We start from the raw sequence: 18624 nt of genomic DNA on the forward strand, positions 1-18624 counted from the left end.
TTGTGGTCAGCTGGGCAGCTCACTCCCCCGGCTTTATCGCCGTAAGTGTGGTGACCATTTCATTGTTTGGTTCTATCAGTGACCGTCTTATTTAAATGTCTGGCCACATTGTGCTGTCTAGACTCGCGAACGTTTTTACTGGACAAAATCATCTTAACCCATTACATCAGCGAGGTCCAATGTAGGGAAATCTGTCCTGTCCATCTATTGCGTGAGAGAATATTTCCCCTTTCTTTTTTCAACACAATACTTCCTTTTTCTCTAAACAAGCAGCTTACGATATTGATAATTTCCTATCCTGTAAAAGGAAATCAGTAGAGATTTCTCAACACTTTAACTGAATAATGACCCTCCCGGAGCCTCGGTCACTTTGTCAGACTGACCTAAATAAGATATTACTTCACTAACACTAGACCTGTGTAGAACAATAGGTTGAACTGTAAAGGATTGAAAGGGCAAAATAACATTAAAAAAATGACGTGTTGTTTTGAACAAAGTTGCGTAATATTTGGCCTGGCGTTGAGAAGCAGAAAGGTCACATTAACCAGACCTCGAGGAGTTGTTATTGAGGGGTGTTCAGGTAACCACGATTGTGTGAGAGAGGGTGGTCAAGTAACGAGGTGGGTGTGAGAGGGGTTTTACCAGACATCAAAAAAATTTAAATCCGTATTTCACGCTCACTTTAAAGGGAATCTTGCAATCGAAAAAGTATCCAGGAATGAAAACCATCAAGTCATAAAGAAATATTCGGTTAAGGGGACTCTATACAATATAGATTTTTTTTTTTACTTTAGAAAATTGTATCATATAGAGTTGATACAGATATATAGAGAGTTGCTTTTAGCTTAATATAATATTCAATATATTTTTAAAATTTCAGATAGTCATTCTCTGATTGTCATTCCCGTTTATTCTATATCTTGAATCAAAGGGCAAATCACTCTAACTGCAATAAACTACTTCTTATGTGAGAAGTTAAAAAAAAAAGGCGAACAAGGCGTGCGAAATGCCTATGGTACAACAAATCAATTCTCAATTATATCATTTTTTTTTTTTTTTTTTTTTTTTTTTGGATATTTCAATTAATTTAACATTTTGTTTGAAAAATCGCCACAACAATCTCCCATGTATAAAACTTATGGGAGGAGGGCATATATGATGATTTTTTCGTTACAAAGCATAATTTTACCGTCCTTCCTTCATTTTTTAAAGTATGCATAAAAATGTACAATCATTTTATATTAAAAAACCATGAAGCAAGAACTCACTAGCTCTGCCTTAAGAATACCCTTTACGACACAACATTCGTATTTTTCCGTGAAATATTTGAAGTCCTGTTATTCAAAGGTCATATCACTAACAATTTAACAACGTATTATGCGTTGCTGTGATGTTGTGATTAGCATGTCAGTATCTAAAAGAAAACTGATACTCAGGATTTTTATGGTTTGGGTTCAATTCTGAAAAAGAACCCTCTCTTTTTTTTTTTTTTACTATATAATAATTTTGGCAGAATTTTCCACAGAAAATAAAGTTTTGTTTGTCATAATTTCATACCTTTCAATAATAAGAACTTTTGTTCTAAATACTTTGTTCACAAATTGAATTTTATTTTTGTACATTTGAAGTTGTAACCACTTCGAACCCTTGATCGCCCATCTTCTTCATAAAAAAATATTGTTCTTTCTTGATATGACAGTGCACAAGTGGTTTTCGTCCTACACTAAATATTTAAAATGGTAAGCGACATAATTAGCCTGATATTTAGAAAAAAGGATGACAAATAATTTTTGACTGTCTCTGTTCTGTAACGTGTCGGACCTAAGCGGTCAGTAGGTCCGTGCTCGGATTACCGTGTGTTACTGGAGATATGATTAAGCAAAATATACAGTGTCCTTGAATCAAGTGACCTACCTCCTTAATATTATATCTACAGGTTATACTGGCACCTGCCTGGTATGACAATTGCCTGGCCCCCTGTGACAACTGTCTATATGAAGTCAATCGACACCAGACTGGTGTCTTTTGACAGTAAGCCTTCGATTATAAGTTGACACCTTCCTGTGTCTTACTACTAACCAGGTGCCTTTTAACCATGCAGTTGTCTACCTCTACAACTGTACCCTAGCTAAGCAGCTCTATTATACTTGCCCAGTCTAATCTGTCAGTGATAACTTCATTATTCTAGTAACAGGGTACATTGTCTCATCACTAATGACACACAACTTGGAAGTCATAGACTACAGACACAGGCAATTTTACTGTACTGCCCCATATACTTTAACTTAACTAATATTATTAAATTTCAACTATTGCATTATCAAAACATAGCAAAGTGGTTCTTTTTCGACAAGATAATCCTTATTGTCTAACTACAATACTATTTATTAATTATACTCGTGTCATTCTTTTATCAATAGACCAATTAATTACAATATTTACACTGGTTAACTATTTTTATACAAACAAATAACGGGAAGTAACTTCTCTATCCATTTCACTTCCTTCCCCTAGAGAACTGCGTCCTGCATGATTTTTAACAAGACAAAATTAGTTAAAAAAAAAATAGCAAAATATTTACAATAATATTGTTCACCAGTATTTCACTACACCTTCTTTTACAATCACAGTGCCATTTTATGTTTCATGACATCTTCTCTCTTTTGACTATGATTACTTTTCGACCATGTTCTCTTATAATCGCTGTGGACTTAATGGATTTTGTATAAAGTACTGGTTTAGTCTGAATGGCGGTGTCCATCATTTTCCGCTGCACGTTGTTGCAAACTTTGTCAAGCCATGGTGCCTTACTCCTGCTAAGGGTGTAGACTGGACATGGCTGAGTTCGCTCTCTGACAGTAGGATCTGCTGCAGTTGAAACCTCTGGTAGATCACTCCTAAATTTGACACTGGTAGACGGACCTTATCATCCTGTATCTTTTCTCCCATAGATATGTCCGGATCCTGTCTTAGCCAATCTTCGTCACCCGAAGAACTTGTTCAGGCAGTTCTTTAGATAAAAACTCCTCAGAGTCATCCTTACGTCCAGACTCGTCCCTACTTTGGGTTTCCTCAGCTTGTTAGTCCCCTACCGGTGAAACCGGAGGGGACTATAGGTTTCCTCTGAGTCTGTCTGTCTGTCCGTCTGTCTGTCCCTCTGTCTGTCTGTCAGTCTGTCCCACTTGGTTTTCCGCACTTTTTTCTTAAACGCTTGCAGATATTTAGCTGATTTTTGGTATGTGAGTGTATCTTGATGAGTTACAGATCAAGTTTGCATTTCGTTCCGCTTCATTGATTTTTGACGGAATTACGGCCTTTTCAATTTTTCAGGGTTTTCCGCAATTTTCTTCTAAACGCTTTCAGATATTGAGCTGATTTTTGGTATGTGGCTTTACCTTGATTAGTTATAGATCAAGTTTGCATTTCGTCCCGCTTCATTGATTTTTGACGGAATTATGGCATTTTCAATTCTTAACGGGAACCAGATTACACTTGCCGGTAGGGGACTAGTATTGCTAATGCAATACTCTCAGAATGCTTGTTCACGATGGTTTCTCTTAAGGTGTCTCAGGTACTTAACTTTTCCGAGAGTAGAATAGTCGCATTTCTTGCAAAAGTATCTTGTTTCATAGCACGCTGCAATATGGTCTTTCAAAACAGTCTGGGGTGTTGTCTTGAAAGAGCAAAATGGACAATTTTTGGTTTCTTCACCACTAGTTATCTTTGCCATTTGCCTACAACGACCCAAAAAATTAATAAATATATTTAGATGGACAGCAAAATTAATTTAACACATAGTCTTGCAACCAGGTAGGTGGTCTCCTGATTCTAGCCCCACCCCATTAACATCAAAGTTGTCCTCTCTTGTATAACAGCAAAAGTGCTTTCACTGTCCATGACACTTTTGTCTTGACTAGTGCGTTCCTGAGAGCTATTGTCCTCTAGAACCTCATTTCTTAACGTCTGGAGGCCCTTCGAATGAGACTGTATAAACCAAGGTCCCGGTTCGCAGTAGGTGTTGACACGAAAAAGATCCCTCACTGCTTAAAGACCCTGACTTCCGAGTATAGGTATCAATTTGCAGCCCTCCACCGGCAAGTGGTGGCGTCTCCATATGAGTGAAAAATTCTCGAGAGGGACGTTAAACAACAAACAAACAAACAAACTTAACGTCTGGCTACCTTTCAGACGCAATCTGTCCACATGCACAATTGTGGCTTGCCCCGTGGTCCACAGTTCACGTTGTAGGTAATGTCTGTCATTGTCTCCTTTACCTCATATGAAACACGCCTGTAACTTGTAAACCTCGGATATTTCCGCACAGGGAAAAACGACATACACTTGGTCCCCCTTTTTAAACCGTTGTCATGATAACTTCTGGTCATGATATCTTTTTTTTCTCATCATGGCCGCTTTGATGTTTTTCCTAACATATCTATGAGCATCATTTGGCAAGTTCTATGGTCGATACAATGACCTTGTCAGCAAATACAACCTATCATTAAGTCAAATGCTGACTGACATTTTTCATATGTGTAAGGTCATTGTTTAAACAATGAATTGTCTACGGATTTTCCCGTTTTTTCCGATCATGACAAGGAGCACACGGCGGGAGTGACCGGTCGGCAGGGGATGCTCACTCCCCCATGGCACCTGATCCCATCTCTCATGTTTTTTTAGGTCGGTGTTTGTTCTGCTCCCGATTTGTATTGCTTAAATGGATTTTGAGCTTGAATACCGTTCGTTATCTACATATTTCATTCCATAGTCTTTTTGAGATTCCAAGCCCACTGATTACTAGGGATGCATTTGACTGCATTGGGCATATCGTACATGATGTCAAGTGGTGCTGATACTTCCCGACCAAGCATCAAGTAGTTTGGAGTGAATCCAGTCGTCTCATGTACAGATGCTCGGTACGCCATCATGACGTAAGGCAAATATATATCCCAGTCTGAGTGGTGTTCATTGGCAAAAGCGCTTAGCATCGTGACAAGAGTCTTATTGAAACGCTCGATCATGCCATCACTCTGGAATGATAGGGCGTGGTGCGAGTCTTCTGTATGTACAGGACGTTGCATACTTCTGAAAAGTTTGCTCTCGTACTGGCGTCCCTGGTCTGAATGTATACTGGAGGGAACACCAAATCGTGAAACTACCTCCTGGACTAAATATAAGATTTTGGAAAATGTTGCAGCTTCCATGTTTGTCATGGGGAAGCTTTTCGTCAATTTGGTGAAATAGTCGGATATAACAAGAATGTACTTGTTGCCATTGTCAGTCATGGGCATTTCACCAAGTATATCGGTTGCTATTCTATTCAATGGCATTTCATTCTCATCAATTGTGTGCTCTCTTTTTCTTCTGAGGACTCTTTTTGAGCATTCTCAACTTGCAATGTAGGTTCTTGTGTCTGCCTGAAGACCTGGCCTAGAGTAATTTTGTTAGTGTCTTAGTCACATCTAAGTGTGCAGCCGTTTCAGTATCATTATTGTAATACTGTCCTGCGCTCACTGCTGGGTACTATTGCCTGTAGACAAAATGACTTGCCACTGTCTTCTTGGTTTTCCTGTACAAAATGTCATCCTTAATAAGAAGGCTTTCCCACTGAGACCATAGGGATCTAATGACATACCCAAGTCCACTTTTTTGTATGCAGCCATCCTTTCACTAGTTTCAGGTCGCTGCCTTTGTCTTGCAGTTCTCTCATCTTGTGACAAGGCTCTCGCCTGTGTTGACTGGACGAGCTGCACTGACACGTGTCACTGTATTTGCATCTTGGACGCTCATTTCATCTGATACTGATGTCTCCCACTCGGGGTCAAAATCAAATTGTCTACAACCGCCAGAAGTTCCTTTCTCGTAACACAATACATACGTTTTACTGGCATATGCTCTTTGCCATCTACATTCTGTGATAATACTGCCCCAATTGCTTTGTCACTTGCAGCTGTGTCTAATATGAATGGAAGCGTAAAATCTTGATGGGCTAGCACTGGGGATTTAACCAAGTGGTTTTTAAATGCTTCTTGGCAATCAGTTGTCCATACAAATGATATCCCATTTTCTGTTAGTGTATGCATACACTTAATAGCAAGTTTGAATGAATCTTCGATATATTATCCACACAAACCTAGAAATGGCCTTAGCTCGGTGACAAAAGCGGTACTATTCATTCTTTAACTACCTATCTTGTTCGGATCTGTGGCCAAACCGTGTTCAGAAACAACATGTCCGAGATATGTTACTTTTCTTGCCAAGAGACAGGATTTCTTGGCCTTAAGCTTGAAATTGTCTGTTCTCAGTCTTTCAAAGGCTTTCTCTAAATTGTCAAGCATTTGTTCGAATGTTTTGCCGATGACAATTATGTAATCTAGGTAGATCATACAAATGTCCCATTGCAATCCTGCCAGCACAATTTCCATGAGGTGTTCGAATATTGCCCAGGGCACAACTCAAGCCAAACGCATTACATTGAATTCAAACAGTCCTCTTCTTGAGGTAAAGACTGTTTGGCTTGTCTGCAGGTGCCATCCATTTCAACTTGCTAGTAGACTAAGCAAAGATCGAGTCCCGAAAACCAAGTGGACCCAGTTAACTGGTCAAGTTACTCGTCAATCCTCGGGAGAGGGCATGCATCCTGTATAGTGCAACTGTGAAGTCGACGATAGTCAATACAGAATCGAACCTATAAGTTGAATGTTCCATTTTTCTTCCTGACCAATACTACTGGCGAGGACAATGGACAGTTGGAGGGCTGTATGACACCTCTTGCAAGCATGTCATCTATATTCCTGTCTACCTTATTCGTCAGGTGAGCTGGTACTCTTCGTGCTCTTTGTTTATTTGATTTTACTGTTACCTGTATCGATATGATGCTTTACTATTCCAGTTCCGCCAAAGTTCAAACTATGTTTGTAAGCATGTATATTTTAACAGAAAGTATTCCGCCCGGTTTAACTGTGTAGGAGTCATGTTGTCCTTACTCTTATTAAGTAGATAAGCTAAATCATTGCGTAACACTCTGGTTGACGATGATTTATCATTTACGAGTGAGTTTTTCATTGAGTCTATCTCGGAAAGTTGTCCAATTATTGTCCCAGAGTGTACCACCTCTAACTCTTGTTCAACATTCATTAGTCTAACTGGCAAAGTTCTTGGAGATTTACCACTATGTTGCAGTTAGTGTGCTCTGCTGTTTGATGTAGTTGTCAACTGGTTCAATAATACTCTCGCAGTATGGCAGACTTGAACCCTCTGGAACACACACTTTACCAGGTACAATTATCTCACTCCTTGGCGGAATGCTCACTGTCTTAGCTGCTGTAATTCTATAGCATCCAAGGGAACCTTCAATTGTCATTCTCTTATCATGACCATTGACATCAAGAACTTCATTACAAACATCGACTTTGCAATGATTTCTTAATTTCATAAAGTCAAGGCCCAATATATCATCTGCCTTTAAGGCAACCACTACCTCATTGTGGTATGTCAACTGGTCAATGCCAACATTGAATTCTGCCTTCCCATGAACAGACAAAGCAATTCCATTGGCCGACATGATGGTCTGATTTACCTCATGTAGCTTTGGCCTCACAAATGCAGGCAACTTCTTTTACAATGTCTCTGAAACAAGGGTAACAGTAGCCCCAGTGTCCACTAGAAGTTTAACTTCTCCCCTTGAACATTTACATCTAAGTACAACCCACAGTCATCTATAGATGAACTGATCCTATTGATACTTGTGACCCTGATGTTCTTTTTCAATCTTTTTCGGCCTATTTTAGTTACTTTAACAGGTCTTTCATTTGCCTGCTTGTACAACTAAGGGCAATTTCGCCTGATGTGTCCTGGAGTTTTGCATTCATAACATCTTATATCCTGCTTTGTGCCACTTGCCCTTGTATCTCTGCCTCTATACCGTTTAAGTAAGGCCTACTTTGCTTAGAGACCTTAAGCTCCCTGAGTTCTTCAGTTATCTTTTTCATGTTCTCTTCAACAGCTTTCATCCAGTTCGCAAATTGACTATTATTACATTTGTCGGGGACGTCAGATTGTTGACTATTATTACATTTGTCGGGGATGTCAGATTGTTGACTATTATTACATTTGTCGGGGATGTCAGATTGTTGACTATTATTACATTTGTCGGGGATGTCAGATTGTTGACTATTATTACATTTGTCGGGGACGTCAGATTGTTGACTATTATTACATTTGTCGGGGATGTCAGATTGTTCTACATCAAATATCAAAAACTGCTCTCAAAAAGCCTTTGAGTTCTCTGTCCCTCATCTCTTACTCTATTGTATGCCTCCACTTCTATAGCAAGGCTGATGGCCTCAGTCAAATTGGCAGGTCGCCACTAGTTGATTCTTATTCGGATATCAGAATCAATCGATACATCAATGAATCGATTCTTTTCCAGTATCTCACGAACTTCACCTGGTGCAGTTGGAGAAGCCAAATTGGTCAATCGTCTGATGGTTTGGCCTAATTCAGACAGTGTTTCTGTCGGTTTTTGTCTTCTCTCTTTAAGTTGTACCCGGTGCAGGTCAGCCTGGTTAGGAGGAGAAAACATTTCTCGCAGAGACCTTACAAGTATCTCACAATGTTGTCCTCTGTCAGGTGGTAGATCGTCTAGAACAGCCTGAGCTTGACCACGTAGTGATAGGGCTAGAAACAATCCTTTCTTCTCTTCAGTTCAACCATTCACATTTGCACAACCCTCAAAGGGACACTTATAGTCCAGTTAGGAGTGTAGCTCTGTCTCTATACCAATATACGTAGAAAAGCATGACTAAATAAACATGTCTTGTTGAATTGTCTCCGTACGGTACGGTACTGGTTAAAAGACCTTATTAAGCAACCAAGTTCTATCAGAGTAATTAATTGTGCAGAATCTTACAATCAAATTTCTACTTAGATTCTTGTCCAAGTAACTGTATCGAATCCCTTCCAGACTAAAGATTTGGATGTCATTGTCAGTGAGAGTTTGCCCTGATCTTGACCTGAGGACACATTGCCAATTTAAAGGTCACTCGGCAATGGTTTCTTGAAACCTGTCCCAAGTGTAACTTTAAAGCTCAAATAAAATGATCAAAGCTTAAGTACGTTCTTTCTATCGACCCGAAGGGGATCTTTATTCTCAAGGTCGAATCTTGAAGGTTATTGTCCCTGGACTTTATCTATGATTTGGTAACGCCATATAACACAGCTTGTCCAAGTTCAGTGTTTAATTGATTGGAATAATTATGTTAGGGCCCAGTGATGATTGAGATGAATATTTTAAGACTTATTAATAATTGAGATGACTCAGTTATGATTCAGTTAAAATTGAGATGATCATGATTCAATGATTATTTAGATGATTTTGTTGAAGATTCATTGAGGATTGAGAAGCACATATTGAAGACCCAGCTATGGTTGAGATGTTTATTTGACTCAGTGATGATCGGAGTGAATTAGTTCACCATTCCTCTGTTTACTCATTGCTTGTGATTTCCGTAAAAAATCAAAAAATTATAATGAAAATGTAAGGAATTTTAACCTTCCTGGTCAAATTTTAACAAAAATTGCAGTTTTATTCGACAGTTTGATAAAAGAACAATAAACATTTATCCCAAGAGAGTTATTTCTCTTATCAGAAGATCGATGAACCCTAAGACTCAATGATGATGTGTAATATGTGTTACTGTAAAAGCAGAAATATTCGTTGGGGATTAAATTTCGTTTATTTCGTTGTTAACAATTAGCAACGAAATTAAACCCCACACGAATTTTTTATATGACTATATCTTGAATAGGTTTACTTTCGAAACAACAAAATTAAATGCCCACGAACCCTTATTAGAGGACAAATCAACGAAATTTTATCCCCACGAAAATTTGTGCTTCTACAGTATATTAAGTGATGATTGTTTGACTATGTGTTATATTAAGTGAGATAGTTTCATTATGTGAAATATTCAGTGATGATTGAGTGATTATGTGAAATATTCAGTGATGATTGAGTGATTATATGAAATATTCAGTGATGATTGAGTGATTATGTGAAATATTCAGTGATGATTGAGTGATTATGTGTAATATTCAGTGATGATTGTTTGATTATGTGTAATATTATGTGATGATGGTTTGATTATGTTTAAATTTCAGTAATGATTGTTTTATTCCTGACTTGGTATTTGATGTCAATGAACAGTATGACTTATCTTTTATCGTTTTAAAGCAAAATTCGCACGTTTTAAGGGGCGTCATCAAATTTCATAAGTAGCAAACTAAGAAACGTATTTTCTAAATTGAAGAGTTCAAACTTTCTGATTGGTTTCTATAAACGACGAATTTGAATATTTAACGACGATATATTAGCGAGTTTGCCCACGGGTGATGAGTAAAAGACGAGATCACCCGTGGGTATCCGACGATGCACCATACCAATTTTTAAAATATCTTTAAAAGATAGTAACATTAATACTATACATATTATTATTACTGTCTGTAAGGATTTAAGCTTTATATATGATATGAGGGAAGGTAAATGGATCATAATTATTTCACCTTCTTCAAATTTACCTATTAATGTATTTACTTTTACTTTTATACAGCTTCAGAAAATAAAATGAAATAAAGTTTCATTGATCTCATTCAGTAGTTCTTTTGGTGATTCGGTAATGCCGAGAATAAGTGTAGAAATTTTGGTATAACCAGAGTTTTGATGACCTTAATCTTTCCTTTTGAGATACATCGCTTTTTGCCTATGAAGAAAGTAATTTTTTGATAGAATGAATTTATTATAGATTTTTTTATGTTAGCAGTCACAATATTTTCTAAGATTTTGTAAATATTATTCCCTAAAGCTTGAAGGAATTCCTACCCCGTTTGTTTTTAAGTCTTCATACAGAGTTTGGTCCCATCCCGCCTTGCTTCCTAACTCCTACTTGAAATTTTGAAATATTAGGTTTTAAACCAGATCATTTTCAATTTGTTCAGTTATTTTCATTGATTCTTTAAGCGATTTTTCACTTCCGTCTAATGTCAAAGAAGTCATCTGCCTACTGGCCTAGCTCGTTTTCCTTCCCATCAATGAAAGTATCTTTAATATTTCCATATTGTAAAAGTGAAATTGATAGTAACTCTACTGTTATGATCAATACATATGGTGCTAGGGGGTCTCCTTGTCTACATCCACATTCAAGATTAAAAAGGAGCATAATTTTCCATTATTTATCAAACAAAAAATACAAGTAATTATCCAAATTTAACAGTGACAGTTCTCCAGTTATATGCCCTTCATTTAAAGATTTCATCACTAAGACACTCATACCTTTCCAGAGAAATTATAGAATTCTACCGTAAATTCACATGGTAATCGTAAATTTACATACCTTGTTTGTTTGTTTGTTTGTTTGTTGTTTAACGTCCTTCTCGAAAATTTTTCACTCATGTGGAGACGCCACCACATGCCGGTGGAGGGCTGGAAGTCTATACCTATACTCGGCACTTAGGGCCATTGCACCTACTGCGACACGCAAAGGACCGGTCTCCACATCCTGCAGTGGATTCGAGCCGGCAATGTAAGGATCAGCTCCTTACTCCGCGACTCTAGAGCGGACGCTCTAACCACTGCGCCATGCAGGCGACTACATACCTTGTCATTTGTCATGAGCAAACTTATTTTGTTAAAAAACATTCTACGCAAAACTACTCTGAAGCTGATATTAAAAAGATGCTTGAGTTTCTGACAATATTTATGTAGCTTTTGGAGAACAGGTCTTCCAACAATCATTGGAATTTCCATGGGTATTAATTGTTCCAATTTATAAGCAGACCTGTTTTTGTTATGCGTGACCTATATTTTCTGAATGAATGAACAAGTTAAAGCTTTTACAACAGGTAAATTCATAATAGTTCTTGCACAGAAATTGTTCCCAGAGATATTTCAACCATTCAAGCAAGTTATGCACGCTACAGTAATCTACATTGGTCTGATGGCGGATCGGGTTATTTAAGATTTCTGGTAGCTCTAATCTTAAGTACAGTTATGTATATTAGTATTGGCAAGATCTATAATGTATATTAGTATTGGCAAGATCTTTAATCTAAAAGAATAAATCTGCACTTTATACAGATTCTTGCATTACAATGAAATATGAAAATAACGAACAGTATTCAATCTCGAAAGTCCAATGAAACGATACGAATTTGGAGCAGAGCAAACACGGACCTCCAAATTTAGAGGTGGGATCAGGTGCCATGGAGGAGTGTGCAACCCCTGCCGACCGATCACACCCGCCGTGTGTTCCTTGTCATGATCGGAAAACAAAAACCGGAAATATCCGTAGACAGTTAAGTGTTTAAATAATGGCCTAACAATCAGTATGAAAAACGTCAGTCAGCATTTGACTCAATGACTGATTGTATGTGCTGACAAGGTCATTGTATCGACCGAAAAACCTGTGAAAAGATGACTTCAAACGAGACTGTTGATATCCTTTTTAAATGACCCCCCCCCCCCCCCCACACACACACACACACAACTTAGACACAATCAGCAGTAACAGTCAATTTACAGTCATCTGTAGATTTCGGCATCAAAATGCCTTCATAAATATCAAAATTAGATACAGATATTCTTCAATAAAATTTGTCTATATTGTGTAGCATTAACAATTCTTAAATAAAAATAGTAGATAGCATTTCAAATTGTTAAAAAACCTACAGTTTATATAAAATTACACCACTGTCCATTGTAACGTCACTTTCAAATGATTGTTAATAAACAGAAGTACATATCTCGTGTTTATCCTTTCACCTGAAGTTTAAATTTACGGTGATTCCTATTCGTCTTTATTCTTCCTTGCATGTTACTCACCATCTTTGTCAATCAACGTTCCGACATTTTTGTCTTTGAAATATTATGATTAAGACATCAGAAAGCATGTTAAACTCGCACTGATCAACAGAAACAATTGCAAAGTTGAGAAATTCTATTTCCTTTATAGCAGGTTATGAAAATGTTCAAAATTTGCAAATTATAATAATGGTAATATTAATTTAAGCATCATTCAAATAAGTATGTTAAACTTTGACTGCTAAACAGGAACAGTTATAAGGTTTTGGAAATTAGTAATCCAGACTTTAACGACTAGATTTCTTATAAAATCACAAGTGGTACAGAAGAATAAACCGTTTTCTAACAAGCAACGAATGTATCTGTGTATAATTCTGCATGATACATGCTTTCATCTTAGTTAGCTCTTTCTAAACTACCTGCTCTTTGTCCTCTCAAAGGACACGGTCCTTTTGGTCTTCTAGTTAAAATATTTTGATATATCGTGAGTGATTTCCAATATGTCCCCTAATGCCAGTGAATTGGACCTATTTGTATGATGTCCTGTGCGTTTATGTATCTCTGGATATAAGAGATATACCCGGTATATCTCCATTGTTTCAGGTATGTCTATATTCTCTCATTATTGGCTGTGTTTCAAGTTTATCATCGCTGAGACAACTGTAGAATTGTTTTATATAACTTTTAGATCACATAACAATTTCCTTCCTTAGACTTACATGTACATGATTATATTTCTCTGTATTAAATTCTAATTCGTGCTCTAAATTGTTAAAGTGTGTTTGAAAATTGGTAACCCTGTAAAACTGTTAATCCTGTAAAACTGTTAATCCTGTAAAACATAACCAGATCTCACACAATTTTAAAAAACAATTCTATTCCATACACAGTACAATGGAATGTAAAAACAGTATTGGAAGGCAACATATATATGATATGGAAGGGAGACACTTTTAGTTAGCCCGAGTTTATTCAACGACTGCAAAATGACAAGTCGTCTGCCTTTCTTGCATATTATACAATCAACATTTCGGAGGATTTTTGAAAAAAAAACTTACGGCATGTTTATAAAAGTAAAATGAATGTTTAACCCCAATTTTTCATAAATTTTTCGTTCAAAAGTTTCACAATAATGTGATTTAAATTGACAAAAAGGTGTATAGATTAATATGGATGGTTGGTTACAGAAAGATAGAATTTTGAACATCATAGAAAGTTTACAATTTCTAGATATTTAGAAATATAAAATTCACATCATTTACAACCCAGTTAGGTCCAAAAATATGTACCAATCCAGGCATCCATTTTTGGTATCCTTTGTTCTTCAGTAAAATGTTGATTTGTATTTGACATAAGGTTCATAAACCCTAGCTCTGTTCACTAATATAAAATGTTAATTTTCCAAAAGAAATGTATTTTAAAAGTTGAATGCAAACAATTTTAGCATAGCATAGCATAGCTTGCGAGGCAAAATTTGTCAAAAATGACAATCCTCAACATACATTTATATCCCAAGAAGAGTTATCTCTCTTTTCAGAGTTTTGACGAACCTCAAGACGGTCTTTATCAACTTCGTAAAACAACAGACAACGTGAAACAACAAATAGGCAATCATTAAAGACAAAAACCGAGCCTTCTGCGAAAAAGAAGTGGTCGAACAAGGGCCGAAAATCATGGTAAGCTCTTTATGACACACACTTAGTATTTATCTTGAAAATATACCAACATGAGGTCATTTTGCAACTCCACTCTTCTAGAATTTTTAAGCGCAGCACAAACACAAGGCATCCTACATATAAAATTTCAACTTCTAATCCTGTGTCGTCAAAAGTATTTAAGAAATATACAAAACTGATCAAACGCGAATTTTTTTTTTTTTTTTTTTTTGGTTTCGAGGGGAGAGGTGGCTTACTGGTCAACTTAAGAGAGGTTCATGTTTCCTACCGCGAAGGAGAGGGGAGTCCAAGGTCATTTTCTCAGGTCCGTAAAACGCGGGATCGGGGGCACTTTTTCTGTATATAGTGTTTTGCTATAGTAAATTTTCAAGTAGATACTGCCCCCCCCCCCCCACCACCACCACCATTTTAGTTGTTGTAAGGCTGAGCACTGGCAAATTCCAGGCTTAGGAGATTTTTTTTTTTGATTGTCACATTATTTTTGGAGGTTGTCCCCACTTTTGAAACCGTTGCTACGGGCCTGTTTCTGATTAATATTTATAACTTAAGAGAATCCCAGGTGGTGCGCCTGACACATCCCCCTGTTTGATCCGCTACTGAGTGTAATAAAAACTTTTTAAAAGAAAGTATTTTATTTAACGTTTCTATTTCAACAATCTGGTAAGTTTCCAACTGAAAGATCAATTGGTAGACAGACATGTGACATTTTTTTAGAAGTGAGGGAGAGGATGAGGACAGCCAGAAAAATAGTTGAAAAAATAGGAAATAGTTACACGTGAGAATCTTCCGCAATTTTAACCTCAAGGTGTTGGTCTACAGTTTTTCTTTGTTTTGTATTCTACATTGGTACTGGGACCCCTGCATACCATTAGGTATCCACCATTCCGATCAGCGCTATACATTATGGCCACCAACTCCATTCCAAAGTTCCAAGAATCCTTTAACGAGAAAGTGAATGAAACACTCAAGGCAGACATTAGTAACCCCCAAAAAAGATTCCCCAACTCATCACAATCCAAAACGAATATAGAATATCCAGAAACAACAAACAAATCTCAACAAGAAACAACAGGGAAAGAACCCTCTGTTGCAACATCTGATTCAGGCGGACCTTCCGAGAAACCAAAAATATCAGAAGAAAATGTACCCATTTTTAGGACACTCAGAAAACTCCATATCAAACTCCAAAGAACAAAACATCATGCCGCATACCTGAATAAATGCCAAAACAGGACCTCATACCAAAAACTTTAAGTACCAAAATCATTTCACAAATTCCAGACAGTAATACTATATTTCTCCTAAACTGGGAGAAAGCACACCTAAATTTCAGCCGCAGTCTCATCCGCCTATTTTATGAATATTGGAATACGATTTATACACAGATACTTGATAAAATCCCAGCTTAAAAACAAAAGGAACGCTATTGAAATGGAACATATAAACAATCTATTAACTGCAATCCCAAAACTCTTTGAGCAACAATAAACCCCAAAAGGAATCAACAAAAGCGTCAAAGGATAACAAGAAATCCCAGTAGAAGTTCGCCCCCCTTAATTTTCATGAAAAAAATCAACTTCACAAGAGTAAACATTTGAAGTTTATTTCATGTATTGTATGACTTTCACTTCCCTTGAATCACATAACCCTACCCACAACCTCCCCTCACTGTCCACACTCAGTCCACCAGGAACATGTAGTTCACAATTATCCACACATCTCAGGAACTGTCCATTCTGATCTAGGATGTTTAGACAGTCATTGAATTCATCACCCACAATGATGTGACCAATGGAGTCTGTCACTATTTGACTAGGACCAAATGATTTCTTTCCCCCTGGAGGTTCATTGTTGTATCTGAATCTGACTTTTCCTGTCCTGTCCACCACCACCACCACTGTGTCAGCATTGACATCAGAGGCCACTACGTCTCCATTGTTGTTTTCCACCACAAATACTGCATATGCTCCTCCTTGATAGATTGGATCACCATGTTCATCTTTATCTATTTCCTGTGTCACTCTCTGTCCCTGATAACGGACTATTTTACGATGACTACCATCAGTAGTACCCATACTAACTAGGATGTCCCCTGACCTGGTACAGCACAGTCCCTCTGGATTCCAGCCTCTTGGTGTGGTGATCAGTGTCTCTGTCTTCCCATCTCTGACAATGTTCACAGTTCTATTGACAGTATCACTGTATATCAGTTCTCCCTGTCTGGTCACTGTGATGTCATTAGCGGATGTTTCACATGTGGTGGCAGTGTCTTGTACAGCTCCATGTATGTCCACACAGGCTATCATTTTGTCTTCTCCACTAACCCAAGCTTTATCTGATCCTACACAGGCTACTTTAGATAAGTTTTTAACATTAGTTGGAATGTTTGCAATCACTTTGGCTTCTTCTAATAATTCCTTAACAGATAAAAAGGAGACCTCATCTGTCAGACTGGATAGTGATGTCTGTGTCAGTGTAGCCTTGTATTCTCCTAGTTCTATGCTGAATTCTCTCCCTTGGACTGTGTTTGTTTGAAGAGAGGGCAATGATAAATCAGGTATTTGTGGAATGATTCTGTATTCCTTCAGTTTGGATTTGTAGTTGTTGACATCAGACACTTTGTTGGACTTCAGAATTTCTTTGTTGTCCTGAACAGTTTGGATCATACTGGAATTCTGACTTCTGAGTTTGGACTGACATGATTTTAGAGTTGTAATATGATGATGTCTGAGTGAGAAGATCAGTGATTCCATTTTGTTAAAGATGTTGTCCACCTCTAGGTGCCATTGATTTCTTTGATCATTGGTCTGTTTCTGTAAATCTGCATAATGGGCCATGGATTAGGAAATTTTGTTTTCGTTGCCTTTGTCCTGCTCTGTGTTTTTTGAAATAATGGCCACAATTTCTTCTGTTTCTCTTTTAATTTTTTCTCTCTTTGTAGCTATGATATCTGCCATGTCCACTTTGTCATGACCTTGATGTTGCCCAGTGAGACATTTGATGCAGACTGGGACATCACACTGTTGACAGTAGACCTCACATCTCTGGTGGGAATGAGGTGTACACTGAGGGAACACAAGCTGTACTGTACGCTTTGTGAAAGGAACAATGTCATGCTTCATGGACTTTAGGCTCTTGACATGTTTGTTGATGCAGTCTTCACACAGACCGACTTGGCAGCTGTTACAGAATTGCTGGACAGGTTTGACACAAAGGTCACAGGTTATGTGTTCCTGTGATTGGGTAGTGTCAGTGGCCATTCCTATCTGCAAAACAAAACAACATAAAGCATTTAAAAAAAAAGTTCTAATCTTGCATATGCACTCGTCGGATAAAGTGAGAATTTGTTTTGGCAGGAATCATGATAATGGTCTTTTTCCCCTTGTTATTTTTTTTATCTAATCAATTTGACCAAGAGTTTTTGAGTGTTCAAAACTTTCGGGGTTTTTTTAAGGCAGAAGCAGCCAGTAAGAACAAGTATAAATTGACGTTCTTCAAACACAAAATTTACGTAAAACGGACACGTAGTATCGTTTTTGAAAGAGGGTAGAAAAAATTTCAACTCACCAACTCAACCCCCCAAAAAAGAAAAAAAAATTGTCCAAACTCCAAAATCCTTAATTCTATTTCGTGTGTGTTTGGGGGGGGGGGGTGTTCCACCTTTTTTTCATAACCAAATCTTATACACACATTACTACATTAACTGATTTCACTATATTGCAACAAAAAGGGCTGGCAACCAGCCTTTCAATGAACATTTTTTATAGTAAAAAGTATAATGTTTGGAAAAAAAGTGAAAGGCGAGGCCCACTGCCCCCCCCCCCCATGTAACACTACATCACTGAAAAAGTTTTTAAAACAATGACTTTATTATTACGGTTCGTATGTCAGGGGCCATGAGTCTGTGCATTGATGCCGTCAAATGGAAACCCTTATTGATAATTAAAGATTGATTTCCTTGACTTCTTTCCTATCTATTTTTTTTATTTCATTATCAATTTTTTTTTTTAATTTTTCTTTTTTTCTTCAAAGGAAAACATCGATATTGCAAATTTCAATGCGCTGATCGACGGCGTGAAAACAAGTGATGGT

General features: G+C 37.4%; 3 protein-coding genes and 2 pseudogenes across 3 annotated transcripts; all 5 read right to left on the minus strand.

Annotated features, from left to right (window-relative positions):
* LOC133191063 (uncharacterized) overlaps positions 1-18624 on the minus strand; it is a 165693-nt pseudogene that overhangs the window by 146544 nt on the left and 525 nt on the right.
* Positions 4758-5291, minus strand: LOC133191588 (uncharacterized). The gene has a single exon (XM_061327335.1). The coding sequence runs from the start codon at positions 5289-5291 to the stop codon at positions 4758-4760; it is 534 nt and encodes a 177-aa protein (XP_061183319.1).
* Positions 16125-17792, minus strand: LOC133191338 (uncharacterized; annotated as a pseudogene).
* LOC133191589 (uncharacterized) lies at positions 16134-17369 on the minus strand. The gene has a single exon (XM_061327336.1). It carries the CDS (start codon positions 17367-17369, stop codon positions 16134-16136), a length of 1236 nt encoding a protein of 411 aa, XP_061183320.1.
* Positions 17373-17792, minus strand: LOC133191590 (E3 ubiquitin-protein ligase TRIM45-like). The gene has a single exon (XM_061327337.1). It carries the CDS (start codon positions 17790-17792, stop codon positions 17373-17375), a length of 420 nt encoding a protein of 139 aa, XP_061183321.1.

This window comes from Saccostrea echinata, unplaced genomic scaffold (assembly GCF_033153115.1).
Source record: "Saccostrea echinata isolate AGI-Se365-2 ecotype Australia unplaced genomic scaffold, CSIRO_AGI_Sech_v1 ptg000023l, whole genome shotgun sequence".
NCBI lineage: Eukaryota > Metazoa > Mollusca > Bivalvia > Ostreida > Ostreidae > Saccostrea > Saccostrea echinata.